Source organism: Rhinopithecus bieti, unplaced genomic scaffold (assembly GCF_001698545.2).
Source record: "Rhinopithecus bieti isolate Rb0 unplaced genomic scaffold, ASM169854v2 scaffold_33903, whole genome shotgun sequence".
NCBI lineage: Eukaryota > Metazoa > Chordata > Mammalia > Primates > Cercopithecidae > Rhinopithecus > Rhinopithecus bieti.
This window is the reverse complement of record NW_016814625.1, coordinates 1,231,469-1,255,653: the sequence shown is the minus strand read 5'-3', so window position 1 is coordinate 1,255,653 and position 24,185 is coordinate 1,231,469. Positions and strand designations below refer to the sequence as shown.

The 24,185-nt window shown below is 38.7% G+C and overlaps 1 protein-coding gene and 1 long non-coding RNA gene across 6 annotated transcripts in view; one reads left to right on the top strand and one right to left on the bottom strand.

The window, feature by feature from the left end:
* LOC108515006 (uncharacterized) overlaps nucleotides 1-15,568 on the top strand; it is a 30,165-nt gene extending 14,597 nt beyond the window's left edge. The window contains exons 3-4 of the long non-coding RNA XR_001881405.1: nucleotides 14,699-14,831; nucleotides 15,274-15,568. This is a non-coding gene — a long non-coding RNA (uncharacterized LOC108515006). The remainder of the gene's footprint in view (nucleotides 1-14,698; nucleotides 14,832-15,273) is intronic.
* TNIK (TRAF2 and NCK interacting kinase) overlaps nucleotides 5,386-24,185 on the bottom strand; it is a 413,250-nt gene continuing 394,450 nt past the window's right edge. For 4 of the 5 annotated variants that reach the window (XM_017851566.1, XM_017851567.1, XM_017851569.1 and 1 more), the window contains 5 exons: nucleotides 18,175-18,275; nucleotides 15,819-15,968; nucleotides 13,547-13,706; nucleotides 13,145-13,284; nucleotides 5,386-10,923 (listed from right to left, as the gene is read on the bottom strand). In XM_017851566.1, coding sequence (XP_017707055.1) covers nucleotides 10,840-10,923; nucleotides 13,145-13,284; nucleotides 13,547-13,706; nucleotides 15,819-15,968; nucleotides 18,175-18,275 — 635 coding nt within the window. In that variant the 3' untranslated portion in view covers nucleotides 5,386-10,839. The remainder of the gene's footprint in view (nucleotides 10,924-13,144; nucleotides 13,285-13,546; nucleotides 13,707-15,818; nucleotides 15,969-18,174; nucleotides 18,276-24,185) is intronic. The other variant, XM_017851568.1, reaches the window with a different exon arrangement.

Below are 24,185 nucleotides of genomic sequence, written 5' to 3'. Positions count from 1 at the left end.
GGCAGTGTGGGAGGGAAATGTGGGGTCAGAGCCCCCAAACAGAGTCCCTACTGGGGCACCACCTAGTGGAGCTGTGAGAAGAGGGCCACTGTCCTCCAGACCCCAGAATGGTAGATCAACCAATGGCTTGCACTGTGCGCCTGAGAAAGCTGCAGACACTCAATGCCAGCCCATGAAAGCAACTGGGAGGGTGTCTGGACCCTGCAAAGCCACAGGAGCAGAGCTGCCCAAGACCATGAGAACCCACCTCTTGCATCAGCATGACCTGGATGTGAGACATGGAGTCAAATGAGATCATTTGGGAGCGTTAAGATTTGACTGCTCTGCTGGATTTTGGACTTGCATGGGGCCTGTAGCCCCTTTGTTTTGGTCAAGTCCTCCCATTTGGAATGACTGTATTTACCCAATGCCTGAACCCCCATTGTATCTAGGAAGTAACTAACTTGCTTTTGATTTTACAGGCCCCAGGTGGAAGGGACTTCCCTTGTCTCAGATGAGACTTTGGACTGTGGACTTTTGGGTTAATGCTGACTTAAGACTTTGGGGGACTGTTGGGAAGGCATGATTTGTTTTGAAATGTGAGGACATGAGATTTGTGAAGGGCCAGGGACAGAATGATATGGTTTGGCTGTGTCCCCACCCAGATCTCATCTTGAATTCCTATGTGTTGTGGGAGGGACCTGGTGAGAAGGGAATGAATCATGAGGGCAAGTCTTTCCTGTACTGTTCTCATGATAGTGAATAAATCTCACAAAATTCGATGGTTTTAAAAATTGGAATTTCCCTGCACAAGCTCTCTTCTCTTGTCTGTTGCCATGTGAGATGTGCCTTTCACCTTCTACCATGATTGTGAGGCCTCCCCAGTCACATGGAACTGTACGTCCAATAAACCTCTTTGTTTTGTAAATTGTCCAGTCTCGGGTATGTCTTTATCAGTAGTGATTAAATGGACTAATAATACACCCACTCAACCCCAAATCTTGTGAAGAACAAAACTGTAAACTTTTAATTTTGCCAAACTAGAGCATTTAATAAAATAGCCATTTATTATCAGCATCAGCTCTCAAATACATTGTAACACTAAAATGAGGGCACACCATCTCCAAATAAGACGATCTTTAAATGAGCTTTTATAGAAAACTCACTATGCTGTCCTTTTGGTCATTTTCCTTGGACTAATGATAACTTTGGCCTGAGCTGGCTAGGCTTCCAATTATGAATGGCTATTCTAGTGAGAAGGAATGAGATGGGGGAAGAATATCAAGTTGACCTGAAGGCTATGCTGTTTCTTTCTGCTCCAGTGATGCCTTCTAGCTCTAAATCCTTCAATTTTTCAACTGCCATCTCTCTTATTAAATGAGTTTAATAATAAAAGATAACCTGAGATCCATGGAGCACTGGGTACCATGCTGAAAATGTTCGTCAGACCATGATGCTGCTGATCCCTGTGCTCATGACTTTATGGGTAAATTAACATTGAACTTTGAAAATGAAGATGACTGATTTTGGGAGGGAGATGACCCTATATCAAATTGTTAATGTCATAGAACATGGATTTAGTTGCTTATGAAAATATAAAAACATGTATTTAAACTGTTGAGTGACAATTTTAAAACCAACACTTAAATATTATTTTTTTCACATACAGAGAACTCATTATGAAAATGTTTTTGTATCTTAACTGGAGTTTGTGATAATCTAGATTGTTCACAATGACTGTGACACCTTGTCCTATTTCTTAGCATCTTTTTCGTATTTTCCATCTATCCCTGAAACTAATGTCCTGCATTTTTCATGAGGACCTCAGGAATCTGTAACTAAGCACCATGGAACTCCAAAATGCTTTTGGTCCTAGGATAAGACCTTGATCCTGGCTTCTTTAGCATGAATTACTCACTATCCTTAATCTCAACAGATTTGTGGAAAAGACGACAAAAAGTAATGAGGACCAAAAAAAAAAAAAATTCTCTTTCACTGTTATATTGCTTCATATGACATCATTTCATTATCTTCCTTCTTTATTTTAAAAAAGATTTATTAAGTGAGCAGGAAAATACATGGTTGAACAAATGGAAACTACAGGCTGTGCCCTTTACAAGACTGAGTGAAACAACAGATTAATCAGAAGGCATGTGTCAGTTTTCTACAATGAAACTTCATGCAACATTCGGTGGAGCTGAATATATACAGATGTTAGAGGCTTCCCAGAGAGGCAGAATTGTTGTCGTTGGAAGATTGTTAAGACCCAAAGGTCATTAGGCTGTCTTCAAGCTGCATTTGGCAGGAGGAGACTTTCACTGTTTACTTCTTGTTTCAGAAAAAAGAATTGTCATGGTTTTTTAAACATTTAGACTAGAAAACAAAATTCAGAATCTCAACCACATCCAATAACTGCATTTATTGCAATGCCAATAGCTTAAAATGGATCATTATTTGTAAAAATGTAAGAGTTTTGAAATACTGCTTTTCTCATGGTTCTATATGACAGCCCCTCTTACAATCCTGCAACTTGGCCTGTTAAGATGATTCATGGAGCAAGAAAGTATAGCCAGGGTCATAGCCCGGTGTCTTCCATCCACAATAGCCTTCCAGGAAAGAAAATCTATAGGGTTTTCTATTTTCTATGTGATATCAAACCTATGCTTTTATGATATAAACTTTGGAGACAGTGTTTTTTTTTTTTTATTTTGAAACTGAAATGAATCATATAGTTTTTTATCCTTTAAAAAATTCCAAAGCTCTGTTATTATTTTCTTTCATTCTTTCATCCAACAAATATTTACTGAGTGACTACTGTTTGCCAAGCATTCTTCAAAGCACTGGAGATGGACCAGTAAGCAAAGTATATGGTTATAAGTACTATGAAAGGCAATGAAGCAGAAAATGAGTGGGGGAATGAGAAGTTATTTGACACAGGTCTGTGACAGTAAAGGAATATTTGTACAGAGACCTGAAGGAAGGGAGGGAGTCAGCTATGTAGGCATCTGGGGGAAGTTTTGAGACTGACAGCAAGGGCAAAGACTCTGAGACAGAACATGCTTTGAGGGTATTCTGGGTGAAGCAAGGAGGCCAGTGTGACTTTAGCAAAGTGACAAAAGAATTAGTAGATGAGGTCAGAGAAGTGGCAGTGGCAGCCGAGGTGGGGCCAAAAGTAGGACAGATTATCACAATACCCTTATAGACCACTGTAAGGATGTTGACATTGCAGGTGAGATGGGACGGTATTAAGGGACTTTAGCAGAAAAGTGGCATAACCTGGTATATGTTTTAACATCATCATCTCAGGCAAGAAGTGGCTTGGACCCAGAGTGGATTGTGGGTATATTCTGAAACTAGGGAAAACAGGATTTAAAAACAAATGGATTCGATGTGGTATGTGAAAGCGAAAAGTAAAGGATAACAATATTTTCTGGTGTGAAGGAATGGAGCTGCCATTTACTGGCACAGAGAGGATTGCAATGGGAGTTCAGTAGTACCCCTTATCTGAGGGGGAGTTTGAAGACCCAGTCTGGATGCCAGAAACTGGATAATACTGAACCCTATACATAGTATTTTTTTCCTATCTATACATACTTCTGATAAAGTTTAATATATAAATTAGGCACAGTACTCTTGTACTTTGGGGCCATTATTAAGTAAAATAAGGGTTACTTGAACACATGCACTGTGATACCATGACAGTCTATCTGATAACCAAGATGGCTACAAAGTGACTGAGGGGAAGGTGGTGTTTACAGCATGGATATGCTGGACAAAGGGATGATTTGTGTCCTGAGTGGGATGTAGCAGGATGGAGCAAGATTGCATTACACTACTCAGAACGGTGCACAATTTATAACTTAGGGATTATTTCTGGAATTTTCAATTTAATATTTTTAGATTGCAGATAATTGCAGGTAACTGAAACCAAGGAAAATGAAACCATGACTAAGACAGGACTACTGTGTATTGATGGGTGAACGTGTCAAGTTTTAGATGCCAATGACACATCCAAATGAAGGTACTTCATAGGAAATCAGACATACTTTTATGCCAGATTTATTTGGCATTCAGGAAAGAGGTTGGGTCTGGAGATTAAAATGTGGGTGTTGTAAGTATATAGTTTTTAAAGCCCCAAGACTGGGAGAGATCACTTAGAGGGGGATGCCCAGGACTGGGGCATTCAAAGAAGTCAGCCAAGGAGATTGAGAAGCAGTGGCCAGGAAGGTGAGAGAACAGGAGAAAGATGTCCCAGAGCATTTCAAGAAGGAAGTAATTATTAACTGTGTCAAAGACTGCAGATAACTCAAGCAGCATGAAGCCAGAGACCTAACCATTGCAACTGAAAGCATGGAGGTCACTGGTGTCCTTAGCAAGAGCCGCTGTGGTAGAGATGAAAGCCTGATTTGAGTTGGTTCAAAAGACCAAGGGAGGAGAGTAATTTAGGACAGTAAGTATACACAGTTCCCCCTAGAGAGTTTTTCTGTGAAGAGAAGCAGATAAATAAGATAGTAGTTATGTTACTGAAACACTAGGTTTGGTCTAGATCCTGCTGCTTGCCAGACAGAAAGCCAATCACTGAGATGACAAGTATTGCCAAGGAAGTAGGCTTTGTTTTGGTTGGGTGCTGCGGCCAAGGAGATGGGAGCTCACTCTCAAATCCATCTCCCTGGCTGACCAAAACTAGGCATTTATATAGCAGGGAAGAAATGTAACAATGTGTAAGAAAACAGGAACTAGGGAGGGGCAAGAGGGCATCTGGTGCTGTGATCTGATGAGTTCTAGTTCTTTGATAATTTTTTGAGAGGACTAAAGGAAAACAAATACAAGTTTCAAGCTTTAACAGCAAAAACAACTGTCTATGGGACTATTGGGCCATTTCAGTTAGAGAGGGTAATGGGGCCAAGGAGGGTGTTTAAGACTGGAGATACTGCAGCATACAGAACATAGCGAGATACACTGCAGAATACAGTGAAATTCAGAATACAGTGAAATAGGATAGAATAGGGGATGCAGAAGAGAGGATTCGGTTTCTGGGGCAATTATCTTTATTTGGTGAGGTTGAATGGGATGTACTTAGAGCGAATGAGAATTGTCTGCTTTCACTTAAGGAGCTGATGTAGTAATTAATAATGATAAGTTTCACTGGTCAAGATCAGGGAACTGAGAAGCCAGGGTATTTGTAGGACTCTCAAGTGAGTATTGAAATATTCAAGAATGATGACAGGGTGGTGGTAAAGAGAGCAACAATGAGCCAAAAGCTAAAATTCTTGAGCAATGAGAAGGAGTAAAATAGGGTAATGTAGGGACTTGAGAGGCTAATGTCAACAGCTTCAAAACAGTGAGTGTTCAGGAGGAGGAAGGGAGAACAGTCTGGAAGTGGCAATGAGGAACAAGGAGGCATCCTACTATTAATGTTTTATTATTCATATTTTGACAAAGATAGCATATTATATTCCAGGGCATGGTAGTGACCGTGTGGGAAAACCTATTTTTAATGACTGCTTGGAATAACTGTAGAAAGTACTTTCTCAATGATTTTTGTATGCAAGAAAAAAAAAATACCCGAAAGTAACCAAAAGTTTCAGACTGGAAAATATGCCAGGAAGATTTTCTTCTCTCATTCTCAGGTGAGGTTACAATCCAGTTTTAGCAAATTTTTGACAATTTAAAATACTTTTGAAAACTGGAGATTTAAAAAATGTAAACAATTGTAGGCACAGCAAAATCGTAGTTTCCCTTTCTGATATTACACATTTGGCATCTTTCTACGGTTATATTAACATAAATAAATGTTCAAAAATAGTTTTACAACATTCAATTTAAAAAACTCATTCAAGTTGTAATCTTTTGTTTCCTGCTGTCACCTGACATTTGAAATTTTGATTCAGGGTAATGTCCAAGGTTTCTTAAACATACCATAGTAAGTATTACTATTCCTTAACATTTACCCAAGGGAAAGAGATAAGGGAAAGGGGTAGCTGGGCATGATATTTACGATGTACAAATAATGATCCATTGCCAGAAATGAAAACTCACCTTTCCACCAGCATTTGTTCAGCCTCAGTAGTGCAATGCAACTTGGTGCTGATAAAAATAAACCATTAAAACCAAACCCTATCATGCAAGGAGTGAGTTTAAAGATATGTACATGAACTCAAAAATCTATAAACTTTTGGACATTTTAACTGTATTTTCTACTTTTCACCCAAACATTCGTCATCATGGACTCAGAAGAGTCCAAGATTTTGATCTAGATTTAAAAAAACTCAAATATATTACTCAGGGATTTTGTTTAAAATGCGTCTGTGGGGATTTTATTTTGGTATATCCTAGCACTTCCTGGAATGGTAGGTCTAGAAGAATAAAGTCCAAAGCACAGGATTATGACCTCACACTGTTTAATGCTAAGCACATTGTTGAATATTCTAGTTATCTATGGAAGAATTCCCAGAATAATGGTGTAGAAATAAAAACAACCTAGAAAATGTTTGGTAGAAATATACAAATTGTCAGTTTTGAACTTGCAAAGTCTCAAGAGGTTTTCTTCTTTGCTGGGACTCCTGAGAAGTGATCAATTTTACACCCAATTTATTTAAGATCCATGAAAGGACAGCTTACTTTAGCGTTCCTGATATATAGTGACCAAGGAGAAAATATAGTGGCATTTATGAGAAATATTAGCAGGTAAATTAAATCAAATTTAGACTTCTGGATTTTAGATTTATGTTACAACTTTGTAGTCTCAGGGGAGGTCAGTTTTTGGTTGGTTGGTTATGTTTTTGCTTGATTTGGTTAGATTTAAATTTCTGAAGAATGAACTAAAAGGTAACTAACAAGTTAGGGACTGTTGAAATGATCAGAACATGGTATCAGTGGTGATTCTGGAATATAAAGAGCATAGTAGGGTCATTCAGAATTGTTATCAGCATGCCGTGGATTTTCTCATGTTTTTCTGCAGTAGGTTAAAATTAAAGTTTTATCAGTAACTATCTTCTTTCTTAAAAATAATGTAGCACATCTTACATCTTAAAGCAATCAGCACAAATGCAAGTGATGCTTGTTCAAGCAGACTTTCAAAGACAGCACACACTGTTAACACAAAGAGCTCTTCCACGTTTCAAGAATACAGTGACGGGAACTGGTACACAAAATAGTAGGGAAAGCATTTTTTTTTTTTTTAAACTTTGTGGAATGTGAGACTTTAGCCACTTCCTTTTCTGGCAGTGGATAAAACCAAAATGGTCCTGGCTTGAATTTCACATCTTTCTAATCTACTGGACAGGAGGGACCAGAGACACCGATTACCAATGAGTCACAAGAACAGACAAAAAATTGTTAGTAGGTTTTGCCAACCAGGAACTAAGGTGTTTTTAAAAAACATGTACTTGATGCAAAGTATATTAGGAGTGCACCATAGAAAACAATGTCGAAGTGTTAGAAAAATGGAGCCCCTGTCCAGGTGGCCTTGTGAGATTTCACCCATAACTTAATATACCCTGTTTAATAAAAATAGTAGTTCTAGGTCTTCTTGAAGGATTGTTTAGAAGTCTCCAAGAAAAATAATGAGATCTAAACTAGAGCTGTTTGATTTTTATGTGGAACTTAGTGAAAGCTGTCGTCATTATTGTGTATGTATTGTGTGGTATGACAGTGGTCTGGCTGGAACTGGCAGGGGGAAGAGCCTCCTTATTTGAAGGAACTTCGCAGGGCATCCATTCCTGCCACGACTGGATCCAGGAATCCATGCTACAGTATCCTTGAGTGGCCCCCAGGAATGATGGTCACCTGTCAGACCCCAGACCCAGACTATGGTGTGGGCAGGCTCAGTAGATTTTACTGGATCATTATTAATTTAGAGCTGTAAGAACTGGCAGATCTATTGAAACTTACTCTGAGGGGAGGGCTCAGTTTCTCCAGTTTCTCTTTGTAGGAAAATAAAATAAAATAAGCCAATTTCTAGAGACAAAATCACCTATAAAAGATCAAAATGAAAGTTTTTTTTGTTGTTGAGATGCTGTAAAAATGGATGAAAAGCAACCATTCCTCCCCTACCCCCCAAAAGAATTAAGGCTATTCAAAATGTTTGGCTGAGACACAAGGGCACCATTCTGATATAGTGTGCATGTTCTAGGCCTCCTTACGTCAGGGCTGGGGTCTGTCTTGCTGGAGGGAACTTTATTTTTGAAGATAAAAGCTTCAATGAATTCTTTAAATATCTATCTTTTAAAGAGCACGGATTTCCGGGGGGCCCTTTTAAATTTGGATTTGCCTTGTACTCAGTGTAAAATATTAGTACAAAAATATAAAAGGCATGGCTTGATGTTTAACGTCTGTGTTTTATTGTTGGCACCAGAAAAGCTCATGTTCTATGTTATGTCACTGTACATACTGTAAACAAGACTGCATTAATATTGTTTTCTTATGATTTGTTTCAATGAATCTAGATTTTAAAAAATACATTCACAAACTACCTTATGTTTAAACACAATGATTCCCTTTTATTTCTTAACTGTACCCAAAATCCCATAATAAAAAAATCATTTAAAGCTGTGTGTTTCAAACTTATCACTTAGAAATAAAAACAAACAAAACATAAAAACAAAGATCAGTTTGCAACATAATTTAAAGAAGCTTCTGGTTTAAAATACCACAGCAGCAATATAAAGAGCTGGTGGCAATCACATTTGGGAATGAAATCGAAATCAATATATTTTGTCCACATCAGCATCCAATTACAGTAGTTGTGAAATTCAATCCAAAAAGTTATTGCTGAATTTGTGGCATGGAATTTGAGAAGACAGTATTGTTCAGCAGCACAACCGCAGCAGTAAAAATGAGAACAGGAGGATTTCATTGCTTTTGAGAGCTAAAGGGACCATGAGGAGGATATCTTGCTGAGTGCCTGAAGATAATCCTCGGTTACATTCCTGCATATTACCTGCTTTAAATAAATGCAAATAACAACCACCTTTTCAGGAGGGGAATAATGTAATACAGAAAGTAGAATGTTTCCCCTTCTCTTCCCCACCTTGCCCGAACCACTAGATTGAAATGACTCAATTCAATTTTCCTAATGGGTATTTTGTTCTCATTAATAGTACATCAGCTGCTTGTGTATTTAGGCAAAATCATAGTTTTTTTTTTTTTTTTTTTTTTGATCCATTTACAGTAATTATTTTCTCCAGAAACAAGCCACATTAGTTTTGTCACTGGATTTCCCCACCTCCAATTTTGTAAGAAGAAAAATTTGGTCAACTACTGTTTTGTTTTAAAATTGTTAAATGCACCTGAGATTGCCAGTTGAGCTCTCTATATGTCTCCTGGAGATAACACTGCTGTGATGAACAGTGAAACAAAAACAAACAAAACGAGGTAGGTTAAAACAGGAAGCGCAACACAGATATTGTTTGCAACACCTTGATACCACAGGCGGCCATGCTTGTAGCTTTGGAAAAAAAAACCCCAGTCACGTAGAAGTTCAAATCATTTGAGTAAGAGTTTATAAGGACACAAGTCAACCTGAACTAAATACATACATATTTCTGCACAAATGTTGTTTACCATATGTTGGGTAATTTGAAGGAAGGTAAAGTGATTAGGGTCTCAAAATTTTGTCCAAAGCCTTGCTTTCAAGTTCTCTAAAATTGGAGCCAATGATGCCTCCTGTATCTGAGGCAGGCTTAGGAGTCTAGTCCCTTCTCTCACCCACCCAGGGAGAACGCAGGCAGCTCAGAAACATTTATTATTAATTTTTTCAGTCACAGTTTTCATCTTGACAAAGTGGCACCCTCAGGAGAGCGCTGGGAATGTTGAGAGCCTGAATATCATCCACTCCCCAATTCCCAGAAACAACTCAACAAAGTCTCAGTCCTAATGAAGCCCAAACCAAGTGACCTCTTAGCCGGGGGGGCTTTGTGCATTTTAAAAAAGAATATGTAAGCTTGTTTCCCAGAAGCTCTTTCTGTCTGACCCCATCTGTCATCCCATCTTTTGCCCTGATCTGTTGCATAATAGCTGAGGGAAAGTTGTGTTAGAGAATCCCTCAATCGCTAGGCCAGCTCAACTCAATGGCATTAGTATCCTATTCAACACACTCTATTCTGTAAAGGGCCATATAAAAATATGGCCTGTCAGATTCACAAAAGTGGTAGTTGACTTTATTAGACTAGTAGTTTTAAGGCTAGTAGTTTAGCCATTTAAAATCTATTTCCCAAAAGAGGGGAAAACTAGTATTTTCTTCTCTTAAAATTCATTAGCCAGTTGCTATCAAAAAGCAACCTTTTGGGTTGGTGAAGGCAAGAGAGTTCTTAAATTACCTCACTATGTAGTTATGGCCTTCAGCGTAAGGAGATAAGGTACATTTATTGTGCTGTCTGTCATCACTGGAAATTGGAAATTTTACAGCATACCATATACTTAAAACTAGTAGGCAGACAGAATTAAAAACAGACTCATCTTCTCAGTATGCATTCTTTCCCCATTCTTACAGAGTAAAGGGGTAAAGAAAAAAGGTAAACACCTGAAAACCCACCATAACACAGCTTAATCATTAAGAGCACACAATATTTGTTTCTATCCCTAACTCTGAAGGGCACATGGTCCATCTTTGTCCACAGACAAGGCAGCATTCTTGGGGATCTCCTGGAAATTCCTGCCACCTTTTTCTCTCCTTCTCAACCAGGCTGCAACATTGAAAGATGGACTGTATTGGGAAGGGTGGAGGGAGAGGAAAAGGGGAAAGCGATATGTTCAACCAAGCCTTCTGATTCTGCCTCTAGACTGGCATTAAGTCCACATGAGTTATGTTCTTTTAAATTAGAAATAACGCCATGAAGATAAGTGCCAAGTGCTCTTCTGTTACCAGTTCATCATGGAATTTCTGTTGAGGGTCATGAAAAACACTTGGCTACTTCCTCCAGATCGCACGGATGCAAAAAATACCTGTTTGAAATTAAAAAGAAGTTAGTTCAACTGCATGGTCTTTTCCCCTCTTTTCTTCAACCGTCCATCCATTTTTCTCTCACATGTCCTATCCTTGCCATGTGTCAGGTCTTAAGACTCAATGGCCTGTGTTTATAAAGTCCCTTTGGATATCGTGCATCCTACGTAAAAACTCCTGCCTTTATTCCTATGGTTGTTGTTATTCCTTATTGTGGTATTGGTCTCCAGACATGCTGAAGGGGCTGTATCTTCATTTGTAACATCTCTTTGGGTGTTCACTTTTTAAAAGGCAGTTTCATGCTAGGATAACGTGCTGAATTTCTGGACTAGGACCCAACAGGTTCTTTGTTAATTTCTAGAAAGGCACAGAAGCTTCCCTTCTCTCACCCATAAATGACAAGAAAGTAGACTTCAGGAAGGAAGGGAATTCCTTCAAATTCTCAAAGTCAAGGGGGAGTTTTAGGCCTACTATTATACAATTTCAGATTTTAATTTTAAAATTTAAGATAAAACATTAAATACTGTGGTCAGGGCAAGGTATTTCATGCCTACTCATTTTGGCATTTCAAGAGTTAACGCTTGGTTTCTCTGCTGATGGTGGTATATCCCAGGGCAAATGAGATCATAGCATTAACAAGTAGAACCACAGTCCATTAGGTCTGAGTCTGTTAAGTCATTTTATCAAACAACTGACAAACGTGACAAAAATTTGGGTTACTGCTTGCTTGAGCTGAATGTTAAATGTAAAAGAACCACTGTCCCAGGAAAGTAATATTTTGGGCTGTGGCCTAGCCCTTCAGTCAGCCAATACCTAACTTTGGTCCGAGGCATTTGCTTTTGTCACTAGTATAAAGTCTGCTACTTCATTTCTACAGCTTCTTCAGAAGAATGCTGTCTCTCAACAACAACTTCTTAGGAAGGTCTGTGGAAATGCTTGACATTCAGCTAATGCTACATATGAAAGTAATGCTACTCTTAGGGTCAATGAATCAAAATGGAGGACAGAGAGGGCCCATGGAAAACCACAATGAAGAAAAGAAAGGGCTGCTGTTCCCTCCAAGTTATGTGCCCCTGGCTCTAAACTTTGGGTTCCAGACACTGGTGTGGTCCCAGCCTACTCCTAAGGGTGTGGCATGGCTTGGAACAGGCCTGCTAGGGTAGGTTTTCAATTGGAGTGTAGGTATCCATACCCAGATTACTCCTAGTTTTTTGATTCTTAGAGACTGGGTAGGAGCTGGAGTTTTACTAGGTTATGTTTGTTTTCTGGGAAACTCGAAATGGCTGGAACCATCTTTGCCACCTGCAGCTACTGTCCACTCAGACCACATTAGGTCAAAGTAGTGGGCCAGGGTTGAATATAATTTAGGCCCACATCACCAGGGTTGAACTAAGACCAACCTGACCTTTGAGGAACTGGGGTGGACAAAGGGATGTACAAAAATTCAACCCATCATACTGTTTTTCTATAGGCATTTATGTCTGTGGCTTTGGGGACAGCATTTCTATGTTGGCCACAGCCACAAAGGATGAATTCACAAATGCAATACGGCTTAGCTACTAAAACCTCAGGGTTACTCTATAGGGAGGGTAAGGGAGAAGCAGTACTGGTGCAGAATACTCCTCTGAGGTGACTGATCACGCCAGATGGACACAGCTAATTTCACTGGAAAACAGTTCACCTATGACATTTCAGAAGAAACATGGCTGGAATGACACAAGACATGGCACTAGTTGAGTTTGTGATTGTGAGTTCCTTAAGGAATGGGTGACATTTTTAAAAAGCTTATATTTCTACGTGTCAAATGTTTTGGATTTAAAGGTGAATATAAGGTGATTGGTTAGGTCTTGAAAGTGACTTTGTGAAAAGTCTAAAAGTGGAAGTATAAAGTTGACCCACTGTGAGATGATTAATGATGGGCCAACTGCTCTATCTAGGTGCTTAGGAGAATTTGTGGTGTCTGCTGAGTCATCATAAGGCCTTCAGGCCACAAAAATTTCTAAGAGGTTTACAAGAAATTTCTAGATGTTTTTATGTAGTTTTGACATGTGAATAATATATTGAGTGTTCACATGGATCAAACCAAATAATGCCATTTCAAGATAATATTGATTGTTTAACACAGATGTGATTCAAATCAGTATAAAGGAAAATGAAGGTTTCACAGGTACCTGGTGGTCTCTTAAAATGCAAACACTAATGCAAATGTTGAAACGGATTTACCTTATCATTTCTTTCACATAGAAACTTTAACCTTTGAGCTCGCTTATGCATAAATACTCCATCCAAATGTCCTGTTTCCACTGACCGGATCTCAATAGCTTTCTCGCCCCAGCCCATTATCTGATTGGAATGAATGTAGGCTGTCAAAAGGAATTTCCAAAACTGCATTAAAAACATTAGATGGGCAATAACTCACAGCATCTGTTCACATCTTAACCACAAAAATGACAAACGACTTGAGATAAATGGACAAAGCAAGTCTTAACAAGAGTTATTCACAGACTTTTTTTTTTTTTTTTTTTTTTTTTTTGGTGTGGAATCAAATGGTTGTTTCACATTTCTTGATTTTCGTTTCATTTGGGGGGTGTAACTGCTGAAGGAGATAAGGAATGGTTAACCTACCCACAGACGTGGGCATTTCTCCCCATTGAAGCACCACATCCTTAGTTATCCGGCCATAGGTGTTTACATACACCCCCTCATCCTCATAGCAAACAAGCATTTCCATTCCATCTGTTTTAGGCAAGATGACAATAGCATGAGGAGTGATATTGCCCTGAATCTAGAAGACAAAGAAAGGCCAAGCATTATTCTTTTAAAACTAAAACAACACCTTGACTATTCATCTCTAAGAACTGCAAAAAAGAGGTTTTTGTTTATTTTTATTGTCACCCGAAAGACTGAAATTTGCTTTAATTTAACCACTGACTTGTAAAATACCCTGGCAAATCAAACTTAGTCACTAGATTAAAAATTCAATTTACCTGTTCCTAAAAACAACATGTAAATCTATGATACACCTACTATGTACCAATCATGGGGCCCTTTACATATATAATTTCTAGCACCCAGAATAGCTCCCCAACGTAGATAGCTTTTGTTGACAGATGAGGAAACTGCATCTCAGAAGGGCTTTGTGTCTTGACCAAAGCTGTGCTAGTATTTGTTGGTAGAGTTGGGATTTGTGTACATCTTGCTGATGTTGAAATTAACGTGTTTTCTATTAGCACAACCACTTCCAAAAAAAGATGAGGAGAATGTAAGCCAGCTGAATCTAATGGAGATGGCTTAAGTGGGGTCAAATGAACTCCTATCAGAATAATCTGTGGAAAAAAAAAATAGGATTGTTTATCTGGGTGTCCAAATGGCAGAATAATTCATGGCTTGGTTAGAAAAAATATTTAGAATTACCAGTCATTAAAAAAAATCACTATTGCTGCGCACAGTGGCTCACGCCTGTAAGCCCAGCACTTTGGGAGGCCGAGATGGCCAGATCACGACATCAGGAGATCGAGACCATCCTGGCTAACACAGTGAAACCTTATCTCTATTAAAAATACAAAAAATAAGCCAGGCGTGGTGGCAGGTGCCTGGAGTCCCAGCTACTTGGGAGGCTGAGGCAGGAGAATGGTGTGAACCCAGGAGGCAGAGCTTGCAGTGAGCCGAGGCACGCCACTGCACTCCAGCCTGGGTGACAGAGTGAGACTCTGTCTCAAAAAAAAAAAAAAAAAAAAAAAATCACTACTGAAATCAGTGTATATTAATTTGTTCTAGGAAAGGAAATGTGATGTTGTGATCCCCGTAGCTGCGAATGCCATGGCTGACCAACATGTGCTTGATGGATTGGAATAAGAGAGTTGAGGATGATCATAGTTATGCCTTAGCTGCCTCAGCAGGAATGTGAGCTGTGAGTCCTTGTGTTCACCCACATACACATGAGTTAAAAGCTGTAATAATGCAGCAATGAATGGCAATCGTGTGTGTGTATGTAATATACTAAAACAACCTCTTTTAGTTATTACATTTCATTAGAATAAAGTCCTCAAATTCTCAAAATAGCAGTCAGCAGTAGCTTCAAACATTCCTGATAGTTTCTCCTGTATGTTAGCCTTGGAATTACACACAGGACACACAATTTACACTACACTGATCCTAATAAATGAATCCATGTGCAGCATTTCCCTTTAAAAGTTATGTTTCAAGCAATATGTCAGGATAGTAATACGAATATTTTAGGGCTAGTAAGATATATAATTTGCAGGACCCTGTACCAACTGCTTTAGATCCATTACCTCATTTAATACTAATGATTATCCTATAGGATAAATCTTTTTATCCATATTTTACAGATGTGAAAGCTGAAGATTGGAGAGGCTGCCTACTGTGTCCATTATTGCAAAGCTAATACATGCTAGAGCCAGAGTACAAGCGCCACTGTGTCTGACTCCACTATACCACACTACCCTCAAGCTGAAGAAAGGAACTAAAAATAGCAAAAAAGGAATTTTCTCCAATAAATTAGTACCTGACCATTGGCTTTCTCTAACATAAAATGAACCAATTTCCCTTCAAAAACTGAATGTGGAAACTCGTCTACCGAATATAATTCATACTCTTGAAAGAAAAATATCATATTCATTTTAATCTAAAGTCAAAAGAGACAACATGTAAATGCCAAATGATCTCTATTATGTATTCCCCAGTTTTAGGAAGTCATATAAATTAAATTTATGTATTTTAGTTATTAAAAGCAGTATACTTAATGAAGAACTAAAGTCCGTCTGCTGGTTAGTAAAGTTTGCATGACTTCTACTAAAACTATGCAAAACAAATCTCTTTCTACATGCAGGCTGTTGTACACAGAGCCCTTGGAAGTCTACTTCTGGGTACTTACATGAGATGGTATGTAGATATCATAAGAGTTTCCTGAATCAACATCAATTACATGGAAACCAGTGTGTGAACCAAAAATAACCTTTAATCTTTGACCTTCTTCTACCGTGAGATCAACTAGCAGAGGCTTGTGCTGGAGATCTGCAAAAGACTTTAAAAATCACCCCATTAGTATCCGCATCACTCAAAGAGGTATCTTAATAATTTTTTTCCTTTAGCCACTGTCTAGAGGAAGTTAATCCTAACTTTATTAAAGTGAAAAACTAGAAAATTTCTCTTTCAGTTTTAGGTCTGTTGATATTCTGGCTCTAGGAGGAAAGGTCTAGCATCCATTTTTGCCCCTTTCCCTACCCTTTGTCCTCCAGGTCAATGAAGTTTAAGCTGGTGCACAGGTGTAAATTTTGATAATGGTAATGTATATTAAAGACCTGGTGCCTGGGTACTGCTGTTTTTTCCTGTTTATTTCTGGCCTTTCCAGTCACCTCTCTGGCCCCTCTCTTTTCCATGTAGCAACGAGGCCCATCCACAGCAACTACCCTTTCAAAGACAGCCTGGGGGATACAGCCAAGGCCGGCTGTTTTCTCAGCCTGTTCAGTGTTAATGGGCATGCTCTGGTTTGGATTCTTCTTCAGCGAATGAGTGGGCATAAGATTGGCACTTTCTCTTAATGTTGGAACCTGAGACTTGGGTTTGGGTGGTAGAGAAAGAGGTGGGAGTGGAACATCACAAGATTGATGGCTTGCATTGACTATTTGGGTTTAACTAGAAAGCAAAAAGAGAGGTCTTATCAAGTTTGTGAAAGTTCTCTGTGTTTGAATCCAGAGCCCAAGCCCCAACTAACTGTCAAGTGTTCCTCTGCCATTTTCCTTTGCTATTTTTTAACCACACTCTACCTTTGGGCCTTGAGATCTGGGACAGCATTTGTGAAACTACAATTGCCTTAGCTATAATGCCCCTGCTACCTCTCAAACCCTTCTCTTCTCATCTTTTGCTAACACCATTCTGACAGCACAGGAAGCTCAAGCCTCGTGTCCTTGTCCTATGGGAAGGCTTTGCCTCTTGCCAGTTCCACTCTTCCCTGTTCAAGTCTTTGCCTTTGCTTTTCCCTCTTTCTGGGCTGGATCTGGTCTCTCAGAAAGAACATTTTGCACTCTCTCATGTGCTCTGGGTCATAAAATGATGGCAGTAACTTCAGAGCAAGAATGGGAATGGGATGTTGATTGAAAAGCTTTTGTGGAGACAGATTTTGGCAGAACAGGACCCTTTGGCTTTTAGGAGTTATCCCTTAATTGTTATTAGTAACCTAATGCATTCCAATTTTTTTTTCCATAAAAGTGAGGTTATGGAGGGGAGCCCATTTCCATTAATGAATCTATTTTCCTGAGCACATCACAAATAAGCCATTTGCACTAGGGAACAAGGTAGAAGTGATTCAGCTCTGAAGTGGGCCTACATAGTGTTCTAAGGGCAGTTTTGCCCTCCATGGTGAATGTGGCAGAAAAGAATTAATAAGGAACCAAAGGGAGATAACAGTCATAAAGGTGGGGAGAAAAAGTAACAGCCAATGGGACACAAAGAAGTAGAAAGACATAAGCTGAGAGAGACAGAGGTGCGAGAGAAAGCAGAAGGTAAGTTTACTTGGGCTATGGATAGGTTATGTGGCTCTGAACACATCTGGGTGCCTGTTAAGTACTGGTCCTCCTGGTATTCGGGTGTCAGCTTCATGAGCTGGGGTCAACAGGACTAGCATAACCCCATCCCACTCCTGGCAAATCTCATGAGTGACCAATCCAACCATGGTGGGCACAAACTTAGACAAGGTAAAAAATGAAAACACAATCAAAATAGAAGAATGCAGAGAAACTAGGTCATTTCCGTAAGTTAGCACTGGGGACATATAAGCATCACCTGCGTTTTAGGGACTTCATCCAGAAAATTTATGAGGATTAAAAGATTTAGAGACTCAGTTTAACTCCGAGATTCAGTGCTGCCATTTGTCTGCCTTTTTCAAACAAAGTATCGGGGAATACCCTGGTTTAGGTGGCTTTATAACAAATATCATTGCATAAGATCATAATCAATGCTATGCCTACTAACCAACCATTCTAAATGCCTCTTGAGGATGATGACTCATAGATCTCAAGGAGGAAGGCATACTCAAATTTTAATCTAATTTTATAGCATTTATAAATACTTAGTCTTTACTTTTGAAATAATAAAACCGAGAGTACCTACACTTTTTAAACAGGTTTATTATCTATATGAAAATTGGTATTGGTCTATATGGACTATTTTATTAATGGGTAGAAACTGAAAATTTTAAAAGCACATTTTAGATAATCACATGGCCTGCTTACCTTAAATGCCATGAATTTATGATACGGTTTAGGAGCCCAAGCATATATTTCCACAGCATTCTTTAAGGCAATCACCAAAAATTTGATCCTTTCATATTTAACTGTAATAGAAAAATTATGAGTTAAAAAGTATATCAGGTTATTCAAGTTCTTTGTATTAATAATGAATGTATAAGCAACAATATGTAAATTTAAATATTGATGTTGGGTGTTAGCTTCATGAAGGTGATGTTCCTGGTGTGGGATTTTTTGGTCATAGATAGTGATTTAGCTTCCCTTAGCGAACTTTGGTTGGCAGAACACTTATGGCCTTTGCCTTATATTGAAGACTCTCTTCATCATCTGGAGATATAACTGCTTAGGACTGTCTTTAACACTAGGTCTAGATGTTGATACTCATTGTAATAAGAATGCATAATTTCCTTCATGTTAGCTTGCCTGGCGTTTACATTCACCCACACATAAGTAGCTGACAGCAGATATGGCAAGATGGTAGAAAAATCAGAAAATGGGCAGACATAAAGGCTGCCATTTGCTTATTATTTATATTTGAATTACAGTTAGTGAAATAATTGCTTGTTTATGCTTCTAATGAAAGGGGGTGTTAGGAGCCTTGGGTTCTGTTAATGACTTAAAGGGCTCTGAATACTGACAAATCCTTTTACTCTTCAGAAAGATGGAATATTGCTGGGCGCAGTGGCTCACGCCTGTAATCCCAGCTCTCAGGGAGGCAGAGGCGGAAGGATAGCTTGAGCCCAGGAGTTCGAGACCTGCCTGGGTAATATAGCGAGACCCCGTTCTCCACAAAAGGAAAAAAAAAAAAAAAAAAGACAAACAAAAAGAAAGGTGGAATATTAAGCATTGTAAATTCTATGGACAGAAACTTAGTTCAATGACTGAGTGTCCACATGCTTTTGCCTCCACAAAGTAGTACTCAGTAAATGCTTACTGAATGGATGAATGGAAGAACAGACTGTTGTCTGGCATTCTCTTCATACTCTTACCTGTGTGTGTGTCTCTGATATAATAATAAGCAATATTTACAATGATGACCTTGAGAGATTGAACAATCCTTTAAGTGCCTTCTGAATCTTTGCTATTAAGTGTGGATTCTAATTCTTAGAGAATTTGTAATCCACAATTGGTACACATGGCAGTCAGTTTCTTTGTAAAATATCTCAAAAGACAGAATATTCTGAGTCCTAAAGAAACTAGGCAGGAAAAATTTTAATATACTTAAATGACATTAAGTTTCCAGTTACTTGCTTTATAACTTTTCATGACATAAAGTGTTTATTAGACTATTTTTGCTCATCTCTTCACCTGAAACCTAGGAAAAGATCCATAGCAGTTGGCACTGAAGGAACATATTTCAAAATAATAAGAGCTATATATGACAAACCCACAGCCAACATCATACTGAATGGGAAAAAGCTAAGAGCATTCCCCCTAAGAACTGGAACAAGACAAGAATTTCCACTCTTACCACTCCTATAGTATTGGAAGTCCCAGCCAGAACAGTCAGGCACGAGAAAAAAACAAAAAGCATCCAAATTGGAAAAGAGGAAGTGAAATTATCTCTGCTGATGACAGGATCTTATGCCTAGAAAACCCTAAATATTCCTCCAAAAGACTCCTATAACTTAGTAGGAGTCTTTTGGAGGAGTCGATAACTTCAGTAAAGTTTCAGGATACAAAATTAATGCACAAAAATCAGTTACATCAATAATGCTCAAGCCGATAATCAAATCAAGAGTTCAATCCCATTTATAATAACACACACACACACACACACACACACCCCCTGGATAATACATTTAACCAAGGAAGTGAAAGACCCCTACAAGGAGAACTACAAAGCACTGATGAAGGAACCATAGATGATACAATTAAATGGAAAAACATCCCATGCTCATGGGTAACAAGAATCAATACTGTTAAAGTGACTATACTGCCAAAAGCAGTCTACAAATTGCCAATGTCATTTTTTACAGAATTAGAAAAGACAATTCTAAAATTCATATGGAACCAAAAAGGAGCCCAAATTGCCAAAGCAATCCTAAGCTAAAAGAACAAAGTTGGAGCCGGGCACGGTGGCTCAAACCTGTAATCCCAGCACTTTGGGAGGCCGAGAGAGGCGGATCACGAGGTCAGGAGATCGAGACTATCCTGGCTCAACACGGTGAAACCCCCGTCTCTACTAAAAAACTACAAAAAAAACTAGCCGGGCCAAGGTGGCGGCACCTGTAGTCGGCCAGCTACGCGCAGGAGGCTAGACAGGAGAATGGTGTGAACCCGGGAGGCGCGGAGCTTGCAGTGAGCTGAGATCCGGCCACAGCACCCAGCCTGGGTGAGCAGAGCCGAGACTATACCGTCTCCAAAAAAAAAAAAAAAAAAAAAAAAAGAACAAAGTTGGAGGCATCACATTACCTGACATCAAACTATACTGTAAGACTGTAATAACCAAAGAAGCATGGCACTGATACAAAAATAAACATATAGCTCAATGGAACAGAATAGAGAACCCAGAAATAAAGCCACATACCTACAACAAACTGATGTTTGACAAAGTCAACAAACATAAACAATGAGGAAAGGACACCCTGGGAAAGTTGGCTAGCCATATGCAGAAGAATGAAACTAGACCTTTATCCCTTACCATATACAAAAATGAATGCATGATGGATTAAAGACTTAAATGTACCCAAAACTGTAATAAGAAAACCTAGGAAAAACTCTTCTGGATATTGGCCTAGGCAACATGTTTATCACTAACACCTCAAAAGCAAATGCAACAAAAACAAAAACAGACAAATGGGACTTAATTAAGCTAATGAGCTGAATTAATGTGGCAAAATAAACAATCAACAGAGTAAGCAGACAGCCTACATGATGGGAGAAAATATTTGCAAACTATACATCCAACAGATTTCTACAAGGAATGCAAACAATTCAACAAGAAAAAATCAATCCTATTAAAAAGTGGGCAAAGGACATGAATACACATTTCTCAAAAGAGGACATATAAGCATCCAACCAACAGATGAACAAATGCTCAATATCACTAAACATCAGAGAAATGTAAATCAAAACCACAATGGGATACCATCTCACACCAGTCAGAATGACTATTACTAAAAGGTCAGAAAAAGTAACAGATGGTGGTGAGGCTGCAGAGAAAAGGGAATGCTTATACACTGTTGGTGATAATGTAAGTTAGTTCAATCTCTTTGGGAAACAGTATGGAGATTTCTCGAAGAACTAAAAATAGAACTACCATTCTACCTAGCAGTTCCACTTCTGGGTAAATCCTAAAGGAAAATAACTTTTTCTTTTCTTTTCTTTTTTTTTAATCAAAAGGGCACCTGCATTTGTATGTTTATTGCAGCACTGTTCACAACAGCAAGGTCATGGTATCAATCTAAGTTGTCTGTTAGTGGTTGATTAGATAAAGAAACTGTGTTACATATACAGCATGGAATACTATGCAGCCATAAAAAGAATGAAATTGTGCCCTTGGCAGCAACATGGATGGAGCTGTAGGCCAATCTCCTAGGGTAAAATAACCCAGAAACAGAAAGTCAAATAACACATGTTCTCACTTATAAGTGGGAGCTAAAAATGGGGTGCACATGGAAACAAAGCTGGAAATAATCTAGATACTGAGGACTCTTAAAAGGGGAGTGGCAGGTTAAGGGCTGAAAATTTACCTGTTGGGTATAATGTTTGCAATTTGGATGATGAGTTCACTGGAAGCCCAAGCCTCACTATTATGCAAACTACCCATGAAACAAACCTGCATATGTACCCCCTAGATCTAAAATACATTTTAAAAAGAAAAGAAAAAAATCCCTTCAGATTTTGCTGATTTTCAGAGTGAAAGAAGAAATAAATAGGTTCATATTTTTAAAGAAATTTAAAATCATCTTGAAAATAAAAACTTATCTAAGCACATATAGGCTCAAATAAATCAAGAAATATTTTAAATGGCTCTTGGATATACAATTTGCTTTTCTTTTTTATTCTCATTTTATATTTTTAAAATTTCACAATAATTTGAACATAGTAGAATAATCATGTGCTACAAGAAGATGTCAGTGCTGTTGTGGCTGGAATTTCACAGGGGAAGCAAAGTGGAAACTGCAAGTGGTTCTTTGGATAACTAAGGCAAACAGTGTTTCTGAAAATTAAGCTGGTCTCAAGTTTTCTTATAGAGAATTACCAGATATTGCTCCCTGGTTAAATTTCACTTTAGATGTGTGGATATAGATCAGCCTACTAAAGTTAGGACGGCAATGATTAGAAGGAAGACATCAACAATGTTAGAAGGGCCAACAGTAGATGTGCAGGTCAAATAGGATTCCTGTAGCCTGATGTTTTTGAAAAACACTTGTCAGGTATATGCAAGAGATAATATTCAGAAATTTTACATTATTTCCTGCAATGAATTTTATTGCTCTGTAATCATACAGTATTCGTTTATGGACACAAAATTTGATCACTAGAAATTTTTGGACTAACAAATGCCAAGTAATAAAGGCAAAATACTCAAAAGGAAACAGCTTTGAAATGGTTTCTATTGCTTTCCCCTGAAAACATGACCTGCTCTCAAAGAGAGAAGCTCACTACTTTCAAAAGAAAACCAAATATGTATATGAATCTGAATTCTACTTGGTGTGAGAATGATGGGATGTATGTTTTATACTTTGCCAAATTATCAGATTGAGGACAAGAAAAGGTTAGAATTCCAGGATATCCTATTGGAAGTACCAAATAATTCTGATTCCTGAACAAAAATGTATAGTGGAGCAAATAGCTTGCACTGCCGCCCAGCCTGCTACAGAAAAACATTTCCACATGTGGTCTGCTTTGTGAATAATGCTGTGTCCTTTGAACATCCATTCCTTTCTTTAAAACAAATACTTCTTAACTGATTTCCCTGGGCCTGGCTGTGTGCCAAGTGCTGGCGAGATGTAGATGTGGCTGTGGCCACATACGTTTACAGACATTAAATGTTTATTTTTTTCCAAAAGCTGCTTTTTTTTTCTTTGAGATGGCGTCTCACACTGTTGCCCGGGCTAGAGTGCAGTGGCGCCATCTTGGCTCACTGCAGCCTCCACCTCCCAGGTTCAAGTGATTCTCCTGCCTCAGCCTCCCAAGTAGCTGGGATTACAGGTGCCCGCCACCATGCCTGGCTAACTTTTTGTATTTTTAGGTAGAGGCAGGATTTCACTATGTGGGCCAGGCTGGTCTCGAATACCTGACCTCATGATCCACCTGCTTCGGCCTCCCAAAGTGCTGGGATTACAGGTGTGAGCCACAGTGCCCCACCCAAAGGCTGCTTTTATACTTACCAATACATACATTATCTGTGTTGTAAGGTCAGGGGCTTTTTTTTTTTTTTTTTTTTTTTCCTTTGTAAAACTGTGAAGGGCATGTTATGAAGAGAGGAACATGTCCTTCTCAGGCAGCAAACCTTCAAGTTCACTAGCCAGCCCCAACACTTCCTAGTATTGTGTCAAGGTTATCTGGGAAGGTCGCCTGGAATGAAATTAGAGAAAAGGCAGGCGGAGACTCTGCTTCAAAATAGAGTCCCCTTTCTAGTTGGCAGAATACGACACACGGAAGTTCTTGCTTTCTGAGCTCTTCTTTATAGCATGCCCCTTCTGTTTCCACATTCTGTATTTAATACACTTGATTAGATTTCAACCAACATTATGTCATCACACGATTGGACCCACTTGACTGGTTAAAATTTCAAATGTGTCTCATTCTTTTCTGAGACCACATCATGGACTCCTTTGAACTGAAGGTGTCTAAAGTTCCTCCGCCGCTCCTTTATTGTCATTCTTTATGTTAAATAATTAATGTATTTTTATTTAGTACACATTTTAAAAGCCTCCACACATTTTCTTATTTTTGTCAACTATGGATTGAACAAGTCTTACAGGTACCTATTTTAAAAAGCCAAATAATTCTACAGGGCTTATGAAAACCAAGTCCCTGCCTCC